General features: G+C 38.8%; 1 protein-coding gene across 2 annotated transcripts in view; it reads left to right on the top strand.

The window, feature by feature from the left end:
- DOCK4 (dedicator of cytokinesis 4) overlaps positions 1 to 26,870 on the top strand; it is a 212,589-nt gene that overhangs the window by 88,548 nt on the left and 97,171 nt on the right. For both annotated transcript variants that reach the window (XM_042467418.1, XM_042467419.1), the window contains exons 13-23: positions 1,043 to 1,168; positions 13,760 to 13,884; positions 14,768 to 14,930; positions 16,819 to 16,925; positions 19,610 to 19,766; positions 21,514 to 21,611; positions 21,707 to 21,790; positions 21,887 to 21,987; positions 23,783 to 23,864; positions 25,387 to 25,557; positions 26,168 to 26,360. In XM_042467418.1, coding sequence (XP_042323352.1) covers positions 1,043 to 1,168; positions 13,760 to 13,884; positions 14,768 to 14,930; positions 16,819 to 16,925; positions 19,610 to 19,766; positions 21,514 to 21,611; positions 21,707 to 21,790; positions 21,887 to 21,987; positions 23,783 to 23,864; positions 25,387 to 25,557; positions 26,168 to 26,360 — 1,407 coding nt within the window. The remainder of the gene's footprint in view (positions 1 to 1,042; positions 1,169 to 13,759; positions 13,885 to 14,767; positions 14,931 to 16,818; positions 16,926 to 19,609; positions 19,767 to 21,513; positions 21,612 to 21,706; positions 21,791 to 21,886; positions 21,988 to 23,782; positions 23,865 to 25,386; positions 25,558 to 26,167; positions 26,361 to 26,870) is intronic.

Below are 26,870 nucleotides of genomic sequence, written 5' to 3'. Positions count from 1 at the left end.
TTTTGACACAAAGGGCTTGTCTATACTGGTGAAAAATGCTGTACTCACCCCAATGCTTTTGCTATCAGTCTTTACAATTTATGGCTATTTTTGGGAAAGATCTGTAATTTTCAGCCCTTAATCTGGTTTTGCTATGAAATAAGCAAAGTCATGGAAAAACCTCAGGGTTTTCAGGAAATCCCAGAGTGGCTCTGGTTCTTGTGACTGTGTGGACCGCTGGTTCAGCTTCGAGTAACTCATAAGGAAGCAGTAGTGGTGACTGTGAAAAATGGGATGGAACAGTGAAGCTGATGCGGTGTTGGCCAGCTGGCCCAGGTGAACAACAATGAGCCATCACACCAAATTTGGTCCATTGCATGTGCCTACCATCATTGTTGATCCAGGGCCAGTCCAGAGCATAATGCTTCTGACTGGCCCTGGATTAAGTGGCCAGTGTAGATGAGTACACTCATCTTTTCTTGTATTAAAGAGTATGCTGACACAGAGGAATGGGAACTAGTGATGTGTGTACAAGCTCAGCCCCATATGTATCTGGATGTAGTCTGGAATAACCTTTCTGATGTTCATGAGAACCTTCCTGATCTATTCCTCATCTGACTAACTGAGAGAATCAAAAGTGAGAATTAAGGGGTCATTTTGAAAGAAAATGCAATATAAAGTGCTTCTATTATGTCCAACCTAGTGTGACCTTCCCTCCTCCAGGGCATTCTGGTCTATTTTCTCTTCCACCCAATTTCCCCTTTCTTTCCCAAGAGCTAGCTATCACTTTTTGACCACTAAGCATGTTCAGTTCTTGCTGTTCTGTTTTGGGTCCTCTCCCTTTCAAGACAGTCCCAAGAACAAAGATGTTGGTTATTTTTGGACTGTCTAGACGCTGCCCAGAAAGGATATCTTTTGCTGTTGTGAATATATGTGTTATTTTCCTGATTCTCTTGAAGAAAGATTCAAGTGCTTCTGAATAAATGCCACTATGAGACATATGCTATTCTTGTATGCAATATATATGGTTCTCATCTCTGTTTCCCCCTTTTTCCTTCTATAGGGCTGGCTGTCTCTCTTCAATTGCTACATGGGGACATTGAACAAATCAGGAGGGACTACACATCCATGTTTACCCATGGAGTCTCAATAACAAGAAAGCTGGGCTTTTCCAATATTATCATGCCAGGTAGGATAAAGAAGGATGTGAGATGGATAGATGGATGGATAATAGATAGAGGTATAGAACATTTAAGACTTAGACATGCATCTATGAAAGAATTAGTTAGTAACTAAAATACTCAAAGCATCTTGATTTAAAAGATCATGCAGTATCTGCTCTGCATGGTAAGAATTTTGGAAATTTTAGCTCTGGGAATCACCTAAGGGTTGGTGTGTTAGTTATAAATCATCCAGTCCAGTCAAAGCAAATATTGGCATGAGACCAAAGTCCCTACACCTGGTTTTTGAGACTATTACACCTGAAATTGTTAATAGATAATCTTGTGGATTTTAAAAACCTAATGCATATTTTATAGGGTGTAATTGAAATATTTTTGCTTAACATGCTGCAACCAAGGAGAATTAATTTCTTATACTGCTCAGACCTTTCTTATTTTATGTTGTTCAGGTTTATGCCCATTGCAAGTATCAAAGGTTACAAATATTACTAAATTAATCTATCCAGAGCAACATGCAAAATATCTAGAATCAATTCCTGGGTCTCATTTGATTCTGGCTGAACCTGATTATTTCTTACCAGCAGTCATGAATCATTAGATTGTTAAAACTTTCACTTAATTTATATAGCCCATATTCACCCCATTACCAAAGGTCAAGCTCCTCTGCCCTGCAATAGAAAGGGTAAATGTTTCCCCTTTGACAAGATTGTCTAGTCGTGTCCGATTGTAGGGGCTGGTGCTCATCTCCATTGCTAAGCCAAGGGAGCCAGCGTTGTCAAAGACGTCTCTATGGTTATGTTCTCACAATGACTATATGGAATGCTGTTGCCTTCCCACCAAAGTAGTACCTATTTATCTACTTATACTTTTACATGTTTCTGAACTGCTAGGTTGGCAGCAGCTGGGACTAACTCACTCCAGCACACGGGCTTGGGTCTTGAACTGCCGATCTGGTGACCTTGCAGTCATCAAAGTTGGCATCTTAACTGCTAAACCACCATGTCCCTATTGCCCTGCAATAGAGTAGTAAAAAAGAGAAAGAGTGTGTGTTATGTTTCACAAAACATAACACACTGAAGATGCCATCCCATTCCTTATTTGCTCTGAGTCAAACAGGCATGAACTTTGACTCGGATTCAAATGCTCTAATTTTCATTTTGTTCAAAGCCCCAACTCCTCCTAGCTTTCTTCTGGTTTCTCTGGTAATCTGAAATAATATTGTCAAGCAGACTGGATACTGATATAACCAATGCTAAGGAGTGACAGCTTTTTACTGAATGTCAGGCATCCCCATTAAGCTCGCATCCGTTCCTGCTAGCAGCATATGATATAGCAACTCTCTGCTGGTCATTGTCACATTTTTCTCTGACTGCTATAAATATTTTTTTTTCTTTTGACTTCCCATTGTGAGACAAAATAGCGCTCTTTGCCACTGTGAAAATGTACATCACCAGCAAACAGTGTGTAGCTAGCCAACCACTGGTGGACTTCAGCTGCTCAGAGCTGTGACAGATTTTTCTTAAATATAGATTTCAACATGGTATTTCATCAGCTCAATAATTGGCTTCATGCTTTTGATTGGATACCACACAGCTTTTGTTCTGTCTTCAGTACTATGAATGAGATTTTTTATTGCATAGTTCCTTTCTTACCATATTACTTAGGAATTTCATGTTGCTAATCACAGCCATACAATATAGAAAAATAAAATAAAATAGAAGGGTGCCTTTTAGTTCCCACCAATAGCACACTGTTTTATCTGGAATGTAAAGGGCTTTGAAAAGTAGTGCTTGCTGATACCTCCAGCATTAATTTCTAGTCACTTTCCAATCGTCCAGGGAGAGAAGATTACCTATATCTACCTTAGTTTCTGTGAGTTTCATTCCAAATCCCACTCTTAACCTTCTGAAAGGATAACAAAAGAAATTTAAGAGGTTGGGGAGAGACACCATTCTCTAACAGTAGCATATATTTTGTTTTTCTGATGAGGAATCTGTGTAATTAAGCAACACAACATAGTTCAGTTGCTGGATGTGAGCACCATCTACAGGGAAGCATTTTCAACAGAAAACAGGCTCCATCAGAAATCAGGTCCTTTGTTGTTTGAGTCTAAGTATTTGGTTGGGCTAGTCTATCAAGAAGGTTAAAAGGAAAGTATTTTATTACATTTCAATTAATTTCTAGTCTGCCACTGTTTGTTTTAAAAGGCTTTTGATTTGGAGATTAGATCCAAATTAGGAACACATAAATGATGCCTTGGGGATCTAACTATCTATCTATAACGTAATACAAAGTACATTACCTGATATTCACTATAATTTTCCTTTTTCTCCTTCAAGTTCCTTCTGCCTAACAACTGTGCCTACTTTCCCAGGAGTAAGGCCCACTCAACATATTTCTAAGTAAACATTCATGAGATATGACTGTGATTTTGTTTTTAGCCAATTGGGGTGAAATGAAATCATTCCTACCATAATTAATTTTTATTATCATTCATTAGCAGCATTTTGAGATTTAAAGTTTCTGGACCATTTAAAGGTAATTCCTTATAGAGTGCAATATGGTACTCTTAACACATCAGCACATGAATGAATTTGTGAGGTCTCTTGACTTCCAGCAAGGGATCCAACTATTGGAGAAATAGAACATTACAACAAAAAAAGAAGGACAAGAGACCTCTTCTACAAGATGCGACAAATCAGAGGAAAATTTAAACAACAGATTAATTCAAGGAAGACCCATTTGAAGATGAACCTCCAATTTTAGAAAGTGAAGTTGAAGCTGCACTCAAAGCATTTGGGAAAAATAAATCATTAGAAACAGATGGAGCTGCTTCAAGCTACAGAGAAAGGATGTATTCTAGTGGTTTTAATTCTCTTCTAGTTCTAACCAAAATCTGTCAACAGATATGAAAACAAAACAATGGCCCACAGATTGGATATGCTCAATATACATTTAATCCTCAAGAAAGGAGACACCGGGAATTGCAGAAACCAACAAACCATTTCACTAATCTCCCATGCAAGCAAAGTCATGCTCAAAATACTGCAACAAACCCAAGCTGGGTTAAGGAAAGGAAGATGTGCTAGGAATTGTATTGCAAACAGCTGTTGGATAATGGAGCAAGCCAAAGAATTTCAAGAAAAAAAATCAGCCTTTGTGTTATAGATTATAGCAAATAATATATAGATAGATTTATAGATAGTGAAAAACTGTGGTTCTCCCTGTGAGAAATGGGTATGCCACAACATTTGATTGTCCTATTGTGTAACCTGTATTCAGGACTAGAGGCTATTGACAGGACAGAATATGGAGAAACTGAATGGTTTCCAGTTGGCTAGGGGGTAAGGCAAGGCTGTATTTTATCCCCTATCCATTTAATTTGCATGCTGAACATATTATAGGTAAAGCAGGATAAGACTTGGAGGAAAGAGGCATGAAAACTGGAGGAAAGATCATCAACAATTTAATATATGCATATGATTCTATACTATTAGTAACAAAATAGCAACAACTTGAAATGATTAATGAAGAAACCATATTTAATTATTTCATATGGGGGGCTTGGAGGGCCTGAGGGCAAAACTGAATGCGAAACCATTCAAGCAATCAGCAAGGGTGTGAATGGCTTCTAAAAAGCAGATAACAGATATAAGAGCCAAGTTCTGGCAAAGAGAACCTTTTTTTTCCAACCGTTTCCCCTCTTCTGTGATCCCAGTGTGGGTCCCTGCATCTGCATGTATATATGTATTTCATATTGAGCTACAAACTGATGTGAAATCTGTACTTAGGACAAGAGGCTATTTTTGGAACAGAACATGGAAAAACAGAATAGTGCCCAATTGGCAAAGGGGTCAGGCAAGGCTGCATTTTATTTCTTTACTTGCTCAACTTATATGAGCCCTGGTGGCGCCGTGGTTAAATACTTGTACTGCAACCACTCACTCACAAACCATAAGGTTGCGAGTTCAATACCAGTGGAAGGGCTCAAACTTGACTCAGGCTTGCATCCTTCCGAGGTTGCTAAAATGAGTACCCAGATTGTTGGGGGCAATTTGCTTACATTTTCTAAACCACTTAGGGAGTGCTTAAGTACACTGATATAGAAATGTACACTGCTCCCTCGGGTTACGAAATTAATTCGTTCCGCGGCCGCTTTCGTAACCCGAAAAGCCTTCGTAAGCCGAAATGCCATAGGCGCTAATGGGGAAAAGCCGCGATTTCGTGCGAAAAAGCCGAAAAAAGCACCAAAAATTTTTTCGTAACCCGGAACAATTATTTCCTATGGGATTTTTTCGTATCCCGGAAATTTCGTAACCTGGGTATTTCGTATCCCGGGGTACCACTGTACTTGCTATTGCTAGTGGGGCTTGGCATTGCCATCCTCTGAAGTTGAGAGACTGTAACTTGCCCAAGGTCACCCAGTGAGTTTTCATGATTGAGCAGGGATTTGAACCCTGCTCCTCAGAGTCATGGTCCAATGCTCCAACCACTACACCACACTGGCTTGCTCTTTTTCTTCTGTTGTGCTTTCTGCACCGCCATTTGGGACGTCCGGAGGACGTCCCATTTTAAAAAAGGGGCGTCTCTTTTAGACGCCCCATGGCCTAGTACGGACTCCGTCCGTACAAGATGGCGCCGGCCCTTCTACATGGCCGGCGCCATCTTTGCGTATCGGACGCTTAGCGTCCGTACGCGTCGCGCCGCTGCTGACGTAGCGAGCGCGCCCCTGGCGCCTCGCTACGTCGCAAACGCGACGAAAAAAGAAGCTCCATTTTGGAGCTTCTTTTTTCGGTCCGCGCGGGAGTCGGGCCGTCTGAAGGCTCCGGCTCTCCCGCGGATATACTGGCGGCGGCAGCAGACCGCCGCAAAGCGGCGGTCTGTACCCCGCCAAAGTATTAGTGTAAGTGGGAATTAACTTAAGCAACTGTACATGAAGATAAAGATCTTCATTCCAAGGAGGTCAAATTGAGGCTGTCATGCTTGCCACATCATGAGAAGGCATGACTCATTAGAAAAGGCAATAATGCTAGGAAAGATAGAGGGTAGTAGAAAGAGAGGAAGACTGTGCCACATGGCTAGGCTCAGTTAGGGAAGGTCACGAGTCTGAATCTACAAGACCTGAGCAGAGTAGTTGAAGCAGGGCAGGGTTTTTTTTTTGGAGGTGTCTCATCTACCTGGTTGCCATGATTCAGTGACAACTTGAGGGCAGTTAACAACAAATATCTCATTTTCTCCCAGTGATGCAAGGCAGCTTACAAAATAAGTAAAACATGTTTCAATGGGAATATGAGTTATACAGGTATATATAAAATTATTTATATGATTAAAACAATATAAAGAATATAGAAAAGGTTGCTGCTGATGTTGTGTGCCTTCAGTTTGTTTTTGCCTTAAAGCAAAAACCTATGACAGAATTTTTCTGGCAAGATTTGTTCAGAGGAAATTTGCTTTTGCCTTTGGAAGATTATGCACAGGAAATCCATGCTGGGATAGACGCAGGTTGTAACCATCTGGAATGGATGTTATTGCACAACTGAGAAGCTGGGCAGTATGCAGCCCGTATCCAACTCAGGCTTCTCCGGCAGCTTTTCAAGAACAAGAAAATCCTGTTCCAGACGGTTACAAACTGCATCTGTCCCGGCACGGACTTCCTGGGTGATAATCTCCTTCCTGAGAGGGTAACTTGCCCAAGATCATCCAGCGGGTGTCCATGGCTGAGTAGGAATTTGAAGCCTGGACTCTAGTGTCATAGTCCAACATTAAAAGCACTATACCACACTGGCTCTCCAATGTAAAAACAAAAACAAAAAAAACCAACTGATAATTAAAATATTTAAAAGTACAACATATCCATTTTAAACTTCTGACCATAACAGGGAGTTAGACTATACCACTAGGTCACTTACGCTCATTTGCACAATTGGGAGCTTTTTTTGAGTACAGGCTGACCCCCTTCCAGGGCCTTGATCCTGCTGTTTGTTGCTAAAAATCCATACACAGAACTGCTGATTGCATGAATGACATCTTGTTTAACCATCTGGTGAAACTCAAATTGTTTTGTCTTTGCTGGCTCCATTGGAAATGGCCAGATATTCTCTCCTGCACACTCACATGCCACAGGCAGAACACTCATTTCAGCCTCTTTTCCTGTACTATTAGGTTTCTACCAGGTTTCAGGGTCACTTTATGAGTAGCCAAGGTATATGAAAGCACTGAGAAATTCATACCTTTGCTTGACACAGTCTAGTACTTTTCTCATAACAGTAATGTTCTTTAGTATTTTCAGGAAATAGTTTTTGTTGTTGTTGATGATGATGATTGCAAAGTGTTTAAATTGAATTAGAAGCCTTTTATTTGCTTTTTACTAGATGCTGCCTCGATCTTATAGGAGAGGCGGGATGATGATGATGATGATTATTTGTTGCAAAGGGTTTTCTGTTATCAACTGAAAATAAGTTCAAAATTGAATAGTTAAGTAAATCAGACCTGAAATATAAACATAAAATGTGTAATGGAACAGTAAGGAATATATTCTGTTTCAGCTCCTTTTTTTTAATACTCTTAAAAAATAAAGCCTCCTCGTGTATGCCAGAAAGCTAAATCTCTCCTAAATGAAAGTAGCACATGAACTTAGTCTGGCCACACTTGGCTCAGTAGGTTCAATAAACACATAATTGCTTTTATTTTACCTGCCCCTCTCCATTGTTTCTTTTCTCTTGTGACCTTGATTCATTTGCTGCAATGAGAATTGTGGCAATAAAAGGGTGAGTCTGGAGTGACAGGGAGAATAAAGTGCTCAGATTATAACTGCATTTGATTCCTGTCTTGCTTCTTTGGCAGAATGGAAAATTAGACTAAATAATGTGGAGATAGATATCAGGTGTTTCTTCTATCTTCTCTGCAGCATGGGTGGGGAACTCTTTTCAATTTGAGAAGGATCTTGGGCCACATTCAGCTAACTGTGATCAATGATGCTCCACAAAACTAATAGAGAATAGCAAGTATGATATTCCTGGGGTTCAGTGGAGAATTATGTAGAGGCCTTCTTGTTCAACCAGTGCACCCCAGATCTCACTAACAGAATTATATTTAAAGAGGATTAAAGAGGTTTTGCTCATGAGACTGAATCTATCTTAACACTGAGAACTGGTGGCTATGATAGCATATCTTCTATAATGGACTCCACTGGGTGATTTTAGTGAAGTCATGCTCTCTTGCCCTCAGAAGAAGGCAAGGGCAAATTCCTCTGGACAATTTTTTGTCAAGAAAGCCCTGTGATAGGGTCACCATAAGTCAGAAACAGTACACATATGTGCCTTTATGTCACACAACACAAACACACACACATGCATACCCTTCTATTTAAGGTGGCTACAAATTGGGTAATATAAAACTGGCAGGGAAGAAAACCATCCTGGAACTTGTCTTGGAACTTATTCACACTACATAGTGCTAGTGCTGCATTCCACTTTAACTGCCACAGCGACATCCCATGGAATCCTGGGTTGGGCATTTAGGTAGAACCATTTAGAATTCCCAGCCAGAGCACTCCAGTGCTTCACCAAACTACACATTCCAGGATTCCATAGGATAGAATCATCATAATTAAACTGGAACAATAGCACTACAATTGTGCGGTGTGACTAGGTCCCATAAACGAAGTGGTATCTGTGGATACTGTCTTGTCTACCCAATATAAACAACAGAAGAAAGGAATAGTCAGGCTTGTTCTGGCACAAGGACACACACATTTCTTGTGACAGTGAGATATTAGAAAACAGTAATCAGGAGCAGAAAGCAGCTATCTGCACCCATGTTCTTTATTAGTGGAGGCAGCTGCTCAGACATAACAAAAGTATTTTTGCTTAACTAAGGGCCTGAACGGACTGTCCAAAATAAAGCTGCTTCGGGTCACTTTGGAGGTATGCTGTTTAAATGACACATGCATCTTAAAAGGCCACAAGCTGCACCAAAGCTGCACTCCAGTCCTTAGGATTGGAGCGTGGCTTTGGCGCACGGCCTCCAGCCTCTTAAGACACATGCATAATTTAAACAGCACACTTCCAAAGTGGCCCGAAGCAGCTTTATTTTGGCCTGTCTGTTCGGGCCCTAAGACTCATTAATTTTAGAATTACTAATACCATGTGACCATAACAGATTGGTCCTAGGTCTGTGATAGCGAACATATGGCAGGTGACACCATTTGGTCCAGCATCCAGTGGAAAGAAGGTGGAACAGGCACACACACCTATTCCTTCTCCTCCCAGACATTTCCCGGAATCTGGCTGCCTCTCTGGATGCAGCTGGAAACTGGGAAAGGTTCAGGCGGAGAAGGAGGAACAGGCACGTGTCTCTCCAGAGATAGCTGGAGGCCGAGAAAGGCATGGGGGGAGATGTCACACCCCAGAAGTCCCTCCCCCAGAGGGCGGAAGTCCTGCCCCCAGTACCAGGTAACACCCAGTACTGGAAACACTTTTAGTTGGGCCACCTGGTATCCATTGCCTGTCTCCTATCCACCCCTCCTTACCTTCCAAGATCAGACGGGATCTGGTGCCTTTAGTGTTACTGACTTCTTTATCTAGACAGACCCATGACATGTTCCTGATCCTGGAGAAAAATCAATGGCTTCTGTTTTACATCCTCTGCTCTGCAGGAAGCAATTTGTACAGTGCAGGTAGCCAGTCAAGTGACAATAAACCTGTGCAATTTCTATCTGTCACTGACTAAACAATGACTTAAATTCCATTCTCAGTGTGGAGATATTTGTTTACCAGTCAGTTGTCGTTGAGAGGCTTCTGACCTGAGATGCTTGTTAGTTCCAGAAAGACTTCCCTTGTTTCTCTTTCAGAGTTTTCAAACAGCAGTGTATGTTATAAATGCTGGTGAAGGAACTACATAGAGACAAAGTAAGAGGTTATGTCATTCACATTTCAGCAATGAAATTCCAGGAAGCCATTGATGTCAATATAAATGGGTAGATAGTTGTTTGGTGAAAATCTGTGCATTATTGTGAACTATTCGTGATTTCCTTGTAAAGTATTTTTTTAAAAACACAAGTTTCAAAAATATTGTTTCTAGAAAGATGTCTTTATAATTGGCAGAGTATTTAGGCAGTTTGTTTATTTCTTTTCTGATAAGACACTCATTCACACCATTCCAGCTTTTTAAAAAAAGGAATAAATGAGTAACAAACAAAAGACATCCAGTTATCTATGCTCCTATCTCTTGTTTTGAAATATGTTTCATTTACAACCAAGAGAGACACTCAACTAGAAAAGAATACAGACAGTGTGTAGACTATTATGTGTGTTGATTGCATCTGTGTACATACATCAAGAATGCCATCCTCACACACAAACTATTATGTGTGCAACATGCACAATCTTTACTGTGTAGTCTTACCAAAAGGGGAATGTCAAGATGGCTTTGATTTAGAATAGAGGAAAGGGTTCAATTCTGGATTTCTGGTGAAGGAACAGTAGGATCCTGCCAAAGCTGCAACCTCCTCTGCACCCCAGCAACCTCCTCTAGATGTCTGGTATCATCTCACCCCCAAGCATGTTTTGAGGCAGGGGTGTGGGGAGCAGTGGATGTAGATGGGAAGAAAGTTCCTTTGTGCTAGCACTGTACTAACAATGAAGATCTTCATACCTAAACGTGGCTCAAACGTCGCTGAAATATCCTCAAAACGTGGCAGAAGTGTGCATGTCTAAAAGCCAGTATCGCTTCCTTAATCGAAGATTTTCATACCTGGCATAAAGGTGGCTCAAACATCTCTGAAACGTCCTGAAAAGGTGGAGGAAGAGTGTGTGTCTGAACACCAGGCGGGCTTCCTTAATCATCATGGAAATGTGGCTCCCTCTAGCGTCCCAGAATTGTCGCAAGAGGAGCAGATTTCCATTTCCATGATGATAAAGGAAACGTGCCTGGCGTTCAGACACGTGCTAGATATGAAAATGTCAGGGAAACGTGGCTCCCTCTAGCATCCCAGAATTGTTGCAAGAGGAGCAGATTTCCATTTCCATGATGATAAAGGAAGCGTGCCTGGCGTTCAGACACGCGCTAGATATGAAAATGTCAGGGAAACGTGGCTCCCTCTAGCGTCCCAGAATTGTCACAAGGGGAGCAGATTTCCTATGAACGCAAATCTGCTCCCCAGGAACGATTCAGGGATGCAAAGGAGGGAGCCAAGTTTCCATGATGATTAAGGAAGCACGCCTGGCATTCAGACACGTGACCTTCCTCCACCTTTTCAGGATGTTTCAGAAATGTTTGAACCACCTTTATGCCAGGTATGAAAATCTTCATTGTCAGGGAAATGTGGCTCCCTCTAGTTTCCCAGAATCGTCGCAAGGGGAGCAGATTTCCTATGAACGCAAATCCGGTCCCCAGGAACGATTCAAGGATGCATAGGAGGGAGCAACGATTGAATGATGATGGAGGGAGCACGCATGGCGTTCAGACATGTGTGCTTCCGCCACCTTTTCAGGACATTTCAGCAACGTTTGAGCCACATTTATGCCTGCTATGGAAATCTTCAATGCCACGTTGCACATAGGCTATAGTTTTTAAATGTTTTACCACAAAATAAAGGAGATGTTCATAAATTAAGATAACCTGTTGTGACTAAAACATATCAGAGGCCTTTTGCTTTTTAAAAAGTGGAATGCTGGTTTTGAAGTGACCCTTAAATATGGAGCTAAAGAGTATGGAACTGATTTTTTGCTCTAACCAGAAGACAGGCAACACCAATGCCTTCTCACTGACTGGATGTTCATATGGGCATATCTGGCTATTTTTTTTTAAAATAAATCTCTCCATGTCTACATTAGCAAATGAAGATTAGCAAATCAATTCACTTTAATCATTTGTACTCCAGTTTGAAATATTTTACACTTTTGCATCTGCAGAAGAATTAATCATCTTTAAAATCTAGTAGGACTATGACAGAGTAACAGGAAGAATGGAATATGAATTAATTGGCAGGTTGACTGAATATTGCTTGATTTCTGTCTTTAAATGTAACATTCATAGTTTTTTAAATGTTATTTGAAACATTAATTAAAATGTTTCTGGTTCCCCCGCTCAATACAGTACATTAAAATTAGGAACCAGTCTCTAATGTACAGATTGTTCCTGTCTTGCGTTTGATTTCAAAATACTTCTGAAAAGTATAAAAAGCAATTTGCTAAAAGTTTTTTTTAAAAAAAATCATAATGCCTTTTATGATATACTAAGCAAAAGCACCCAGCTTTGTGCTGATGAAAAAAGGTTGGAGTAGCCATTAATTGGCTGCCTTGAAGACTTCAGGCAAGTTATGGAGGTTTCTAAGTTGGACATGGTGCCATGCCTTCTGGCACTTCTAGGGGTGCTTCCTGCCATAGTGCACTGCTATAGCTCCATACAGAGGAGACCAGCAACTCCATGTTTATGATTTGTGCTTGCCCCTCAGCAGAGAGAAGCTTTTAGCTTTGATTCATTAACTGTTTTTCTCTGACTTACAATATTGATTGCAAAACTATATATTGATTAAGACTGTTTGGGAAAGTTTGCCATCTAGTGATTGATGATGGTGTTGCAGGTTTAAATACCAATGAATTTTACAAAATTAAATGATCATACACACTCCTTGGTCCCCTACTTCAGATGTCAAATTTCAAGCATTTAGGTTACATGATCTTGGAGTTATGATTCTGAAGGAGTTATCTTTCTGAATCATGCACACTTTCATTAGATTATCTGATTAAACAAATTTTAATCAATTAGCTATTCTGACATTATACCAGAGACCTTTTCACACTACACACTTGTAGTGGTATCATTCCACTTTCACTGCCAAGGTTGCATCTTATGGAATCCAAGGACTGCTATTTAAGAAGAGGCATTTAGAATTTTCTGTTAGTGAACTCTTAATAGGTCACCAAACTACAAACCCCTGGATTTTCTAGGTGTGTCGGGACTAATGCTGATGTAACACAGACACAGTCAAATACATTCACAGCAGAAATGGCATCAGTAGAATAACTGTAAGTACCAGTTGTACTCACAGCTGTACTCACAGTACCATGGAAAGTAATAGCTGCACCTACAGCCTCGCTAGAAAGTCTGCTGCCATCAAACATCGGTAATGATGTGAAATAACTATTTCTCCATAGCACCCATGTGGGAAAGATGCTATGAACAATCATGTAAGAGAAACAACGTGATACCATCACTCTTTCCTGTCCACTTCATATAAACAGTCTAAAAGCACTTTGCGAGGCCCTCAACAATGGACATATGATAGGGATAGTTGCCTCTCAAATGTTGTCCTAAAGTGCTCATGTTGTAATAATGTAACTCTCATAATACAGATATAAAATTGTACTGTGAACTTGATTCATTTATTTTCAGCGAGTTGTGTTTAATTCCATGCTTTAGAAATAGTGAAATCCACATGGATATTGAAGAAGGTGTACCAGGTGTATTAACTTGGTGGGCTTATTTTGGGGCTTTTTGTTGTTGATTTTTAATTTTTTAAAATTTTAAATTAAGGATTGAGCCTATATTGTTTCTGCTTCAGTAAACTTTCAACTCTTTTTGTTCATGTCCTACAGGTGAAATGAGAAATGATTTGTATATCACAATAGAAAGAGGGGAGTTTGAAAAAGGAGGGAAAAGTGTGGCCCGGAATGTGGAAATAACAATGTACATTGTGGACTGTGGTGGTCAAATTTTAAAGGTAACATCTATCCAAACTTTCTTCTTCACATTCTTTATACTTTATTCCAAACGGTCACCTTATGTAGTTGGGGACAACTGGGAAGTTCTAGAAGGGGGAGACAGGGGAGAAGGGGGATGACAGGGACCTGGAATTGTTTTGAGGCGGAGGTGCTATCATGCCAGACTAGCTGTTGTTAATTTTACCTTCTTGCTGGGGAGTGACAATTACTTCTTTCATTTATTATCACTGAAACATCTTAAATATGAAGATGCTTACAAGTACCCTTCCAGTATCTAGTGCAGTTTAATCTAAAGTAATTGCGCATAGGATAGACTGCAAACAGCATTTATTATTCTTCAGAAAACTCGATGCAATAGCTGTCTTAAAAATTCTTAATGCTTGTTCATTTAATAGTACACTTGTAGTTTATCATCCTGAGTGGGCTTGACTACCTATTTTGGTGGCCCAGTTTTGCCTAATTATTTGCGGGAAGAGGGTTGCTCAGTTTCTCTTGCCCAGTCTGGGCACAAACCTTTCTGCTCCCCTCCCAATTCTGAGGTCTGTGGGGGCACAGAAAGATCAAACCAAGATTCATTTGGTTTACAAAAGCTGATTGAGCGAGCCCATTCTGCTTGCTTATGGATCTTTAGATCTCATGCAATCTGCCCCAATTATTTGTAAATCAGCATAGACTTCAATATTGGATACTGTATTTAGAGTTGCAAATGTGGGATGTTTGTAGGCACACAACCTTTGCTGGATTTCATGTAATATGTGAAGAAGTTCGAGGAAGTTTTATAATTTTCCTTATACTGTATCTTTTTTGCCTCCTTTTCGAGAAGATCTGCTACCTGTTTTGTCAGTGAAGCAATATCTTTAACCTGGGTGTTTTCTTTGTTAGGATTTTATTTCCTTTGGCTCTGGAGAACCACCAGCCAGTGACTTCCACTCCTTTGTGCTGTACCACAACAACAGTCCCAGGTGGGCGGAGCTGCTGAAACTTCCCATTCCTGTGGATAAATTCAGGGGAGCACACCTTCGCTTTGAATTCCGACACTGTTCCAGTAAGACCTATTCATAAGTGGTAGTGCTTTGGAGTTGCATTATGCTGTGTCAGAGGGCTTCTCAAATGATTTTCATACCTGTTGGTTTATAACAGAGCTTCTAGTACTTGCAGTCTGTGGGAGGTGAGGGTGAGAAGGAGCTCATTCAGACATTACAATGCAAACAACAGTTATCTGCTGATGTGAACAGTTTTGCCTTAACAATATTCAGTGGAAAGGAATTACTGGTCCTTCAGAACTGAAATCTGTACAAAGTCCTTTAGTACATAGACTCATGTATTTGCAGCTGTGGAGTTTTTCCTCAAGGGTTGTACTATTTTTTCTTCTGAAGGTATTTGTTGTTCTTAACTTTTTTTGACCATCCTGAGGGCAGGATGGCACGTCCATGAAACAAATAAACAGCAAAACCTGAAATTGTTTAACTGTAAAGTAGGAATGGGAGGTAATAGGCCTTCCAGATGCTCGGGATTATTGCTCCTACACTCCCTTACCAGTGACAGTGCTGGCTTGGGACCTCTGAGAACTGAAACTCAAAATATCTAGAACTATGTGACCTGCCAGGCTTCAATAGAACTGTCAAGTTTAATCAGTGGGATAAGAACAAATTGCAGGAAGAGGAAGGAGAAAATATACAGGCAAGAACTTCTTACTTTGCTTCCAAGCTGGACAAAATGGTGATGGATGACAGTTAAAATTCACTGATGATGAGTTGTTAGAAATTCTTTTGTACCCTCTGATGGTAGTCTGCTGGTGAAAATAGGTTGCCAGTGTAATTTGATTCTCCTTTTAATCTACGCCATACATAACTGTTCTAGCAAGGTTTTATGTAGGCATCACTGCACTGATAAGCTATTATTTAATGACCTAAAAATTAAAATGTGATATACTGTTAATTTCTAAGTTGATTACAATTAATGGATTTGGCATTAATGGGATTTTTTTCATAAAATGATCACAGATAGAGATATCAGTAAAAAGCACATTCTAAGTGTTCTTGAAAGTACAATAAGATGGGGCATTCACTCCCCCCCAATTGTAAATATGTTCAGAATCAAGGTGTATTTTCCCCTAAATAAGTGATATAATTCTTTAAAATAGATGGATCTAAGATTATATTTACTATAGCAATGTGAACATGCATGTTCATAAAATATACTCAGAGCAGAAAGATCTTCTACCTTGAGGAAGGAGGACCTTCCAACAGACTCTTCATGAATTATTCTCATTCTTCCCATGTAGAACTGTTTTTGGGGGAGGAGGGAGGGTTGTCTAGGATACACACACACACACACACACACACACACTGCATTGTGAGTCCCCACCCTCCTTCCTGATGGCCTCTCTTAAATTTCCAATTTAACTGAAATCAAGGGAAATATAGAGTAGTCAGATATCAGCCCCATTCATTGTTATCTGTGACTTATCTGTGAGCCTACATCCAGTGCCATGCTAGTGGAGGTCTACTACCAAAGCTGATTTTTCTTCCTCTGACCCCTACAACTCTCCTCACCATATGAAAACTGGTTTTCACAGCCTTTCAGAATTTGGGGGGGAGGGTTATGGGGAAGAGTTGCTGTGGAAGGGAAATTCACCCTCCCTCCTGTTCTGATGGAAGTCATTCCATCAACAGAACACTCTCATTCGATCCTGGCCTTAGCTGTGCCTATTATTATCATGTAAATGGTTTTTGTTTTCTTTTGAGATTATGGCTGAAGTTAGGAATTTCTCACTATGGGGAAGTCATTTTTGGGAGCTTCCTTGTGACTATGATATCCTGGTTATTAATGGTGGAGCGTCAAAGCGTATGTGTTACTTTACATTCACTGAATCTATGCATTATCATTGCATAGATTCAGTGGTGGATTTTTAATATATGTGTGTGTTTCAGCAAAAGAAAAGGGGGAGAAGAAGTTGTTTGGTTTTTCTTTCGTCCCTCTGATGCAGGAAAATGGAAGGACGCTGCCAGATGGCACTCACGAGCTCATTGTTCACAAGGTAATTTCAGTCAGAAATCAGAGAGAAATACAATGTATTTGGAGTGATACTCCAAATGCCTATGGTTGCCCTTAGTTTCACACAGATTGAATCAGCTGCCAGAAGAATACTAAACTAGTCAGGATATAAAATAGCCTTTCATTATGTCCTTTCAAGCTTATGCTGTTGGTTCTCCAAATCTTGTTATCTTTTTCATTGCCAGACCTTGTGATGTGAATAATTTCCCTTATGGTTCGCTCCCATCTTTTGCCAACAGGCTAGACTAACACCTGGGAGGACACCCAAATCCTTACTTCACTTTTCTCTCTCTTTTCCCCCCCTCCTTCTCTCCTCTCCCCCCATTCCCCTGCGCGCCTATTTAGTAATTGTCACCCATGCATATCCTTCCCAGTGACACTGCTTTTGTATTGCAGCTACTTACATTTTGACCCCTGTTTGGTTTGTCCTTGGATACATCAACACTGTAGAAATAATGCAGTTTGGCAGCACTTTCACTGCCATGGCTCCATCTTGGGATTTGTAGTTTTGTGAGACAGCAGCACTCTTTGGCAGAGGACGGCTAAAGAAACTGTAAAACTGTAAATCCCAGGATTCCGTAGGATGGAGCTACAGCGCTTAAAGTGGTGTCAAATTTCATTATTTCTACAGTGTAGATGCAGCCCATATCTTGTACACATATTAAATCTCATAACAACTTTGTTTGAGTCATTTCTTTATTTTTCTTTTTAAAATCACTATGAGTTTTTAAAATATACTTTTAAAAATATACTTGTATGATATACTTTACGTGGGAGGCACTTTGGTTCCCATTTTGAGTGAAAGATGACAGAGAAACAAACAAACAAACAAACAAATAAAGGTCTCCTTTTATTCGTTATATGAATCACAAGAAAGGTGGTCCAAAATACACTACAGAAATAATCCAGTTTGAGACTGCATTAACTGGCCTGTCTCAATGCTAGGGAATCCTGGGAACTGCAGTTTTGTGAGACACTTAGCTGCCTCTGTCAGACAGCTCTGGTGCCACAATAAACTACAATTCCCAGGATTCCCTAGCATTGAGTCGGGGCAGATAAAGTAGCCTCAAATTGGATTATTTCTGCAGTGTGTTTTGGACCTGTATTTTTCTTTTTATATATATTGGAAGGCTGCCTGTTTTAGGCTGGAATTGACCCAATTATTTAAGAATTAATTAGTTGGGTTTTTTGTTTTGTTTTGTTTTTTAAGTGAAGATTATGCTATGTATGTCACTTCCCCAATAATGTTATGTTTTTGAACATATTTTTGAAACAAAATAAAAACATTTAGGGACATCTGGTAGCAGCGTATATGGTCAGCCAAACCATCTGTTTCACAGTGTAAAACATTGTGGGTTTTTTTCCCCACAGACCTAAATTGTGATTGAGTGTAATCTGAAAAATGTATTTTATAGCTCAGTCTGTACAGTGTGGACATATATCCACAAACTTAAAATAAGAAATTAAAACATTGAAAGCATTTTTAAAGTATTGAGTATTTTTGCTCTAGAAGGGGTAATATAAGAAGCACAATAATATGGATTTTCCTTTTTTTACAAGTAGGCTGGCAGCTAGTAGCTCATTCATTTAAATTATGTTGTCCATTGACTTTATACTATGTACTTTACAGAATGCAATCCTTCTTTATGAACTTCTATAGTTTGCTTTGCTTTACCACTCTCTTTTACTTTATTTTCCTAAAAAGTGTGTGTATGTGCATGTGTGTGTGTCCCTTCAGGTCACCTCTCGACTTAATGGGATTTCCATGAATTCCATAGGGTTTTCCTGTCAAGAAATTCTCAGAGGTGGATTTGCCAGTTCCTTCCTCTGAAATATAGCTTACAGCATCTGGTATTGATTGTTTCTCTCCCTGTATAGAATCTTTTAAAAGCCAACATTAGATGTTTTCAAAAGGCTTAGATTTTCCAGCCATATAATAACATCATGTGACAGAAGAAGCAACATTATTTTTTGTTTCCAGGGCTTCTTCATGTTTTTTTAAAAATAGTTGAAAACACTTGAACCACTGTTTGTTTTATTTACCACTTAGTACCAAGCAGGTGATGTTCAACAAAGAATGAAAGAACAAGCCCTTGTCTGAAGAGGCTTGGAAGCTAGATATTAAGAAAAAGGAGACAACCAAAGAAGGGGAAGGAAATGAAGGCACAAATCAAATGGAGAAGTAGTTGTTTCAGTTCAGTATACGTAGACTTAGCTGCAGTAGTGCTATGAAGCAGAGTTTGATGCAGAGGTCCAGAGCCCCACTCAACGGAAAGATCAAAGTAGCAGGGCTGGTTCAGCACATTTCAAATACATAAACACCAGCTATAACCATTAAATTAATTAATAGAACCACTGTTTAGATGCAGTAGGCAAGGATTTGGAGAGTAGTGCTGTGGAAAGGTGGGTCTGAGGAAGCAATTGCAGGACATCAGCTATGCTGCATTGCATTTGACATTTGTGGAGGTCACTTAGGGCAGTATGTCTGAAAGAGAATAGTAAAGACTAAGAACAGTAGGCTGAAATAACCTAACCAAGAGAGGTAATTATCAGATTTTATTGTTTTATTATTTAAAAAACAGTTATATGTGACAAGTTTTATTCCTCATTTTATTTCATTATTATGAAGTGAGTTAAAATGCATATTTAATTTAATTGTTCTCCCAGTGTGAAGAAAATGTAAGTCTTCAGGATTCTAGTCGCTACCTCAAATTCCCCTTTTCAAAGGGACATCTCCTTGCAAACAACCACCAAGCAGTAAAAACCACTAAGGAATCATTCTGGATTACGTCTTTCCTGTGTTCAACTAAACTCACTCAAAATGGTAACAACATGTTGATGATTAAAACAGTGTAAACAATAATAATGGAATATTGGGCTTGTTAATGTTAAGGTGTGCTATAATGTGTTCTGTTATTAATTTATCAAGATGGAAATTATCATCAGATAGTGAAGAAAGAGATTTGTGGGATTATTGATGGATAGAATTAAACTGGTATGGGTTTAATGTAGTGAAGCACATTTTTAGCAGAACCATGAAATCAGAAATTAATATTGGAATTGCCCATTTATTGTTATCTGTTTCTTAGTTTCTCTTTCATAACTTATTTAGTTATAGTTAAAAGATTCTGATAGGTAGCAGAATGTTGTGATGGCTTCTGCATGGACTTAGAAGATTTTAAAAGCAACATGTTACTCTAGGTTAACAAGGGAATAATGATGCCAAATTCTGGGTGTTATTGTTACATACAGGCAATGGTTGGGGTGGGACTGGCCACTTTCCTAATTTTAAAAGCTTATAATTAAAAAAAAACATTTAAAACCATATGTCAGCAGCATATTATTAGTTTATTATTCATGAGATAATGAGTAAGATTGATGTTAACACAGTTTAATATTTTGAATGTAGTGACCAAAATAGTAGGAGTTTTAGTTAACATTTTAAGCTTTGTTATGAATGGTTAATTGCTCTAGTTGTTACTTCAAAGTTATACATGAACATTACTATGACCCACTTAAATGCACCGAGCAAAAAAGCTCAACAATGCTATACTTGCCATTTTCAGAATTACATTTCATAGGGTTCAATGAGTGTTACCCCGTAAGTTAGTACGTATAACTAAGGTTCTCAGACTTTGGTCCTCTGGATGTTTGGACTCCAGCTTCCTGACCATTGGCCATGCTAACCGAGACTTTTGGAATCTGAGGTCTAAAGCATCTGGAGGACTTTAGACCTCACAAAGTAAAATGTAGCAGGCAGACTGGTATCAAGTGTACATTTTAGTACCAGTCTTAAAAGATTTGCACTGGCTTCCAGTTTGCTTCCAGGCTCAATTCAAGGTTGTGGTCTTCACTTACTGGGGGCCACGATATCTGAAAAACTGTTTTCTCCCATGTGAGCCTTCCTGAAATTTGAGATCCTCACATGAAGTCCTGTTGCATGTTCCAACAGTTCATGATATTCCGTTGATATGCACACCCCAGTTATGGACTTCTCTGCCAAAGGAAATTCGGCTGGTTCCATCTGGTGTTTGTTCTGCAGGCCTTTGATGTTGGAAGTTGTTTTAATATCTTAAGGTTATATTTAAAAATTGTTTTTAAAAGAGTATTTTAATGTAAAGTCGAGGCTTTCATGGCCAGCATCCATAGTTTAAGTGGGTTTTTCGGGCTATGTTGCCATGTTCCAGAAAAATTTCTTCCGGACTTTTCACCAGGATCTGTTCTCAAGAAACGTTTCTTGGAACATGGCCACATAGCCCGAAAAACCCACCAAAAAAATAAGTATTTTAATAATTTTTTTTATTTTATTTTTTTTTTTTACAAATTTTAGTACTATTTTAAATACCTTTGTTGTGCATCACCTCAGGAACTCTTGCAGGCTTAAGGTGATATATAAATACACTACACAATAAATACAACATACACATACTATATTGCAATTTCCTGACTTAGTTGGCAGTTCTGCGGAATTGTATCCATTATTTCTCCACTCCCCCCTTCTTTCTAAAAGTAATGTTAATGCATTTTTTAACCTAGTGCCATTTGTGCCATCTTGAATGTTTGCTGTGTAGGGGACATGCTTGATCTTCTCAAGTGGCGAGCCCATCCAGAAAAAATTGCAGGCTGCCTCTCCAAACTGAAAGATATTGATGGGTCAGAAATCGTCAAGGTACAGTCTTGCTTCACAGTTTGTTTTATTTGGCATGTGACAGAAAATCAAAGACCATTTGCAGATATGTATTTCTTAAATTTTCATTTATCCAGTTTCTTCAAGATACACTGGACACTTTATTTGGAATTTTAGATGAAAATTCTCAAAAATATGGCTCCCATGTATTTGATTGTTTGGTAAGATATATTTCATTAATCTTCTTGGTATTGTTTTAATTTTGGATGCTGACACAGTAATAACCTCAAACTAATAAACAATCTTGTTATTTTTAGGTCCATATAATTAACTTGCTGCAGGACAGCAAATTCCACCATTTTAAGCCAGTTATGGACACCTACATTGAAAGTCACTTTGCAGGAGCACTTGCATACAGGTAGAATTATATATGAATATACCTAAATGGCTTCATCTTGGGCAATCACTGATGATCTTCTTTAAATAACTGAAGATAGACAAAACACATGCATCAAAATTAATTGCTTTGCCTTGAGAAAAATAGCTCTACCAATTTTCAGTCAGTTCAATTCTAATAATCAATCAGTCATCTGGCTCTAAGTAAAGTTTTGTGGTTCATATATACCCTTTTAAAAATGATGATGATGATGATGAGATAATATTTATTTATATGCCACTTTCCCCCATGTTTGAGACTCAAGGTGGCTTACAACAATTAAATCAAACATAGTTTAGAAAGAGCATGATGGTTGAGGCCTAAAGCTATTTAAAAAATATAAGCAGGTTGTCAAAAACCCTTGCATGCCAAATTATCTTTCAGCCCAGTTACCCCACATGTCTTAACCCTTGGAATGAAGATCTTTATCTTCATGTACAGTTGCTTAAGTTAATTCCCACATATACTAATTCTTTGAAGAAAAAGAGCAAGCCAGTGTGGTGTAGTTGGAGCATTGGACCATGACTCCAGGGAGCAGGGTTCAAATCCCTGCTCAGTCATGAAAACTCACTGGGTGACCTAGGGCAAGTCACAGTCTCTCAACCTCAGAGGATGGCAATGGCCAACCCCTCTAGCAATAGCAGTAGCAAGTACATTTCTATACTGCTTATCAGTGCACTTAAGCACTCCCTAAGTGATTTACAAAGTGTAAGCTAATTGCCTCCAACAAGCTAGGTACTCATTTTAGCGACCTCAGAAGGATGCAAGCCTGAGTCGAGTTTGAGCCCTTCCACTGGTATTGAACTCGCAACCTTATGGTGTGTGAGTGAGTGGCTGCAGTACAGGCATTTAACCACTGAGCTACCAGGCCTCTTTGACTCTAAAGAAACGTTCCAAGAAAACCCTGTGATAGATTTGCCTTAGTGTCACCATAAGTTGGCAATGACTTGAAGGCAAACACTACTCCACACATGCTAATGTCAAAAACAGTCCCAAGTATTTATTATTTGGGTGTTCATTGTTGATCCACTATGTACATTAAATGTAAATCTATGTTCAGTCCTCTACTTTCAAGTTTGTCTATTTAGTATTGCTAAGGGAATGAAAAGTACAGGATCCTTCTTTGTTTATGTTTCTCATCTGCTCTTCAGTGGCTTTTTTCTTTTCTTTTTGTGTGGGGGAGAGGGAACATTGTTTTGAAAGGCTACATACCTGTAGCTATTTTCTTGAGAGGTAGTTCTGTTGAGCTCAATAGACTTACTGTTCAAATATGACTATAATTCCAATAAGACTATATTCATTGAGTAAATTCTGTAAATCATTTTCTGATGCCCTGTTACATGACACACATACGAAAGGTTGGTGGACATCCAAAACTGTATTAGTTATGTATTAGCACATAATTGTGGAAAACCTTGCTAAGTGAGGTTGGTTCTTTCCTTTGTTCCTGGCTTTTAGATGGTTAATAAAATAACTATACTTCTCTGTTGAAAATTTGCTGATTAAAATTTAATGATGTTCTGTGGTTTTAGGAGGTTTCACTGTCTTGTCATAATGTATACACTTTTTTGCTTTAGTTAAATATTGTTTGGAATAGATGTATGTTATTATTCTCATGGTTTTATTGTAAAGTACCTCAAGCACTGGTTGTGAAGAGAAATGATTTATAAATACAATAAAATAAATATGTAAAACAGCTCTATAAATTAGATTACTGTAATCTAACGTGGGTTTATCAGCAGTTCATCTTGGAAATAAGCTTTGTTTTATATTCTAGAGACCTCATAAAGGTGTTGAAGTGGCATGTAGATCGAATAACAGAAGTGGAAAGACAGACACACAACCAGGAAGTATTAAAGGTAACTAGGAATGAGAAGTTAACTCAGTTTGGACTCCAATGCAAACTTACTAAAATTCACACTTACCAAATCTAAACATAAACTATATAGATTAGACTTTTTCTAGTTAACAATGCAATTCACAAAAAAGAATACCCAAAATTATGTGCTTGAATCAGTGCATGTAAGAAGTTTGTATGTTTTGAAAATTATACACAAAATGTTTTTTAGCAAAGTCACTTTGAAAAAAATCCTTACATTTGAAAAATGAGCACATTAAAACACATACATTAATATATATATAAATGTGTATGAAAAAGTAAATGTTTCAAAAATGTGCTAAAATATAGACTAGTTTTTGTGCAGGCTGGGAAAAATCACTCTGATGAAGAAACACGGTGGGACAAGCTAAAGACTGAAAAAATGAGATGTTTAGTGAAACTGAATTTGAGAAATTTCTCCAATGGAGCACATTGAAGACAGAAACAATGTGCTAAACTCATTGTTAGTCCCAACCATAGTAGACTCATGGACATCAGTGGGATTTACATAAGTGGTAACTAATACCTCATACTGTTTTTCCATTGCATCTATTGTACTGAGGTTTAACTGATATTGCCAAAAAATAATCTTAATCAGTATTCTGTAAAATCGTACTGTCCAGATATGTTTGAGTAAAAATTTGTTGATCCCTGCATGGACAGTTATGTAGTCCAAAATGTATAAAAAGCACCAGGTTGAGGTATTTCTCTACAAATTTTAACTTATCCTAGATTATGATTTCATGATTGGCATCGAAAGTAGTGTAAAGCTACATGTTCTTAGGCAAGAACATCTTCCCATCTCCCTTCTGACAGACCATCCCAAAAAAACCCTGAATCTTGGAATACTCTCCAGAGTTAGTTTTAGGAGAGGTTAGGGTTTGCAGCAGCAGGGAGACTGTATCTCATGATGGAAACTGTCATGAGCAAGCATGTGGAAATGCCTTCTGTAAATGTATAAGTTGAAACTAAACTGACATATTAAAATTAATAATTTGTTCCTCATGTGCACACTGAGGGCTGGCCCACGATTTTTATTGCCTGAGGCAAAGGACAAGAATCCTTCCCACATACTCACCATTCCCCAAACAGAAGGTGCCTGGACTGGATGTTGAATCTTTTTTCATTCCTAGTAAGGCCCTTCAGTATGGGTAACCACATAGCATAATTATATGTCAAAATACATCACATCAGGGCCATAATGAAACAGGTATCTGTCTCATGGATAATTGCTGACCACAGAGACAAGATATCTCTTTTGATGATCTCTACATTTCCCAGGCTTCATTTCCCCCTAGCTTACAATGCTTTTCACATAGTCATTTTCATTCTTAGAAGAGTGAAAGTGAAGCATTGTTTCTTACTGGTATACATTAATTTATTGTCTCTCTTATTTTTGCTGATAATACTGAGCGTTCTGGCTGGTCTGAAAAATAGTTTTAAATTCTTTTGTTTTTAAAGGAACAATGTAATTTCTTGTATGTATGTTTTCAAATTCGTAGGCACAAGAATATATATTTAAGTATATAGTCCAGTCTCGGAAACTGTTCTCTCTTGCTACTGGTGGACAAAATGAGGAGGAATTCTGCTGTTGTATTCAAGAGCTGCTGATGTCTGTGCGATTCTTCCTTTCCCAAGAAACCAAAGGGACTAGTGCTTTATCTCAGGCCCAGGTGAGTTTTTATTTTTCAGACTGCTACCGTATCATGTTGATGCTGTTATGTCCACATTGTGTATATGTATATTTGTTAATTCAGATGCAGTCTTGCTTCTAATATGATAAATTAATATTGTTGGTTTGCTTTCAGCTATAATGGCATAATATGCTGTCAGCTTATTTCATCAATTTGCTGATGGCAGAAGTTGGATTCGGCATGTGGCAGTAATCAAGCTCCATCAAGCATTTTGCCAGGCTTACAGAGCTATGAGTTCATTTTGTTCTCCAGTGTCTTCCAAGAATATTGTCAGCCTTCCACCCTAATATCCTCTCTCCAGTTAGCCTTTATAATAATAATAATAATAATGAAGAAACCTGGACCACAGTAATTTTATCTTTCTATTCATTCCAAAATTGTAATCAATCAATAATAACGCAGTTTAAAATCACTTTCATAAAGGAATAAAAGAGTAGAGGGATCTCCAAAGTTTTGTTTTTCTGGCAAAGTAGAGAAATTAAGAACATTTAACAGTAGAGTCAAAGTAAAATCTCTCTCTCAAATATTTGTATCTATCCCATATCTTTGCCCCTCTGAGTTTGATTTATCCTTCTTATTGCTGTCTTAGGTGGTCTTTCTAAACTCCTTTCCAGCTGTATACTCAGAGCTACTAAAACTTTTTGATGTGAGAGAGGTGGCAAATTTGGTGCGTGATACTCTGGGAAGCTTGCCAACCATCACTAATGCAGATGAATCCCTTCAAGCTGTGAAACTCCAGTGCATTGGAAAGACGGTGGAGAGCGAACTGTACACCAATCCAGGTAGAAAGGGCAAAACCTGTTACTCTTATGCTAAAACAGTATGATGAAAGGAATCTTCCATTTTTTTAGACAATACATGCATAAAGCATTTATTTAATTGCCATTTGCAATAATAGTCCTAAACAGCCTGGGACCGCAATATTTTGGGGGAAAGATTTATACAGTCTGAAGAGAAACCAGCGTATATGGGACTGCAATATCTTAAATGACTTTCCGCACAAAAACCTGTCTGAAAGTTTCATTTTGATTCTGAGGCTCTGCTCCCTTGTATCAGAGATATAGTAGGTGTCTGTCAAGACAGTGAGCTTTCAGCAATGACTCCTCAAATTTGGAGCCTCCTCCCAAGTGAGTTTCCCCCTGGCTCCATCGCTGATCACATTTAGATGAGCAACTATGGCCCTGTGCAGACTGGCCATGTCAGGCTGTGGCATCCACATGATTTTCAGTATCTTTTATGTCTGCTCAGTTTTGCAGGAAAAAGGAAAGAAGTGCCCCAGGAAACAAGATTTG

Source organism: Sceloporus undulatus, chromosome 5, assembly GCF_019175285.1.
Source record: "Sceloporus undulatus isolate JIND9_A2432 ecotype Alabama chromosome 5, SceUnd_v1.1, whole genome shotgun sequence".
In the NCBI taxonomy this organism is placed as follows: Eukaryota; Metazoa; Chordata; class Lepidosauria; order Squamata; family Phrynosomatidae; genus Sceloporus; species Sceloporus undulatus.
The sequence above is the reverse complement of the archived record's forward strand: the minus strand, read 5'-3'. Positions and strand labels throughout refer to the sequence as shown.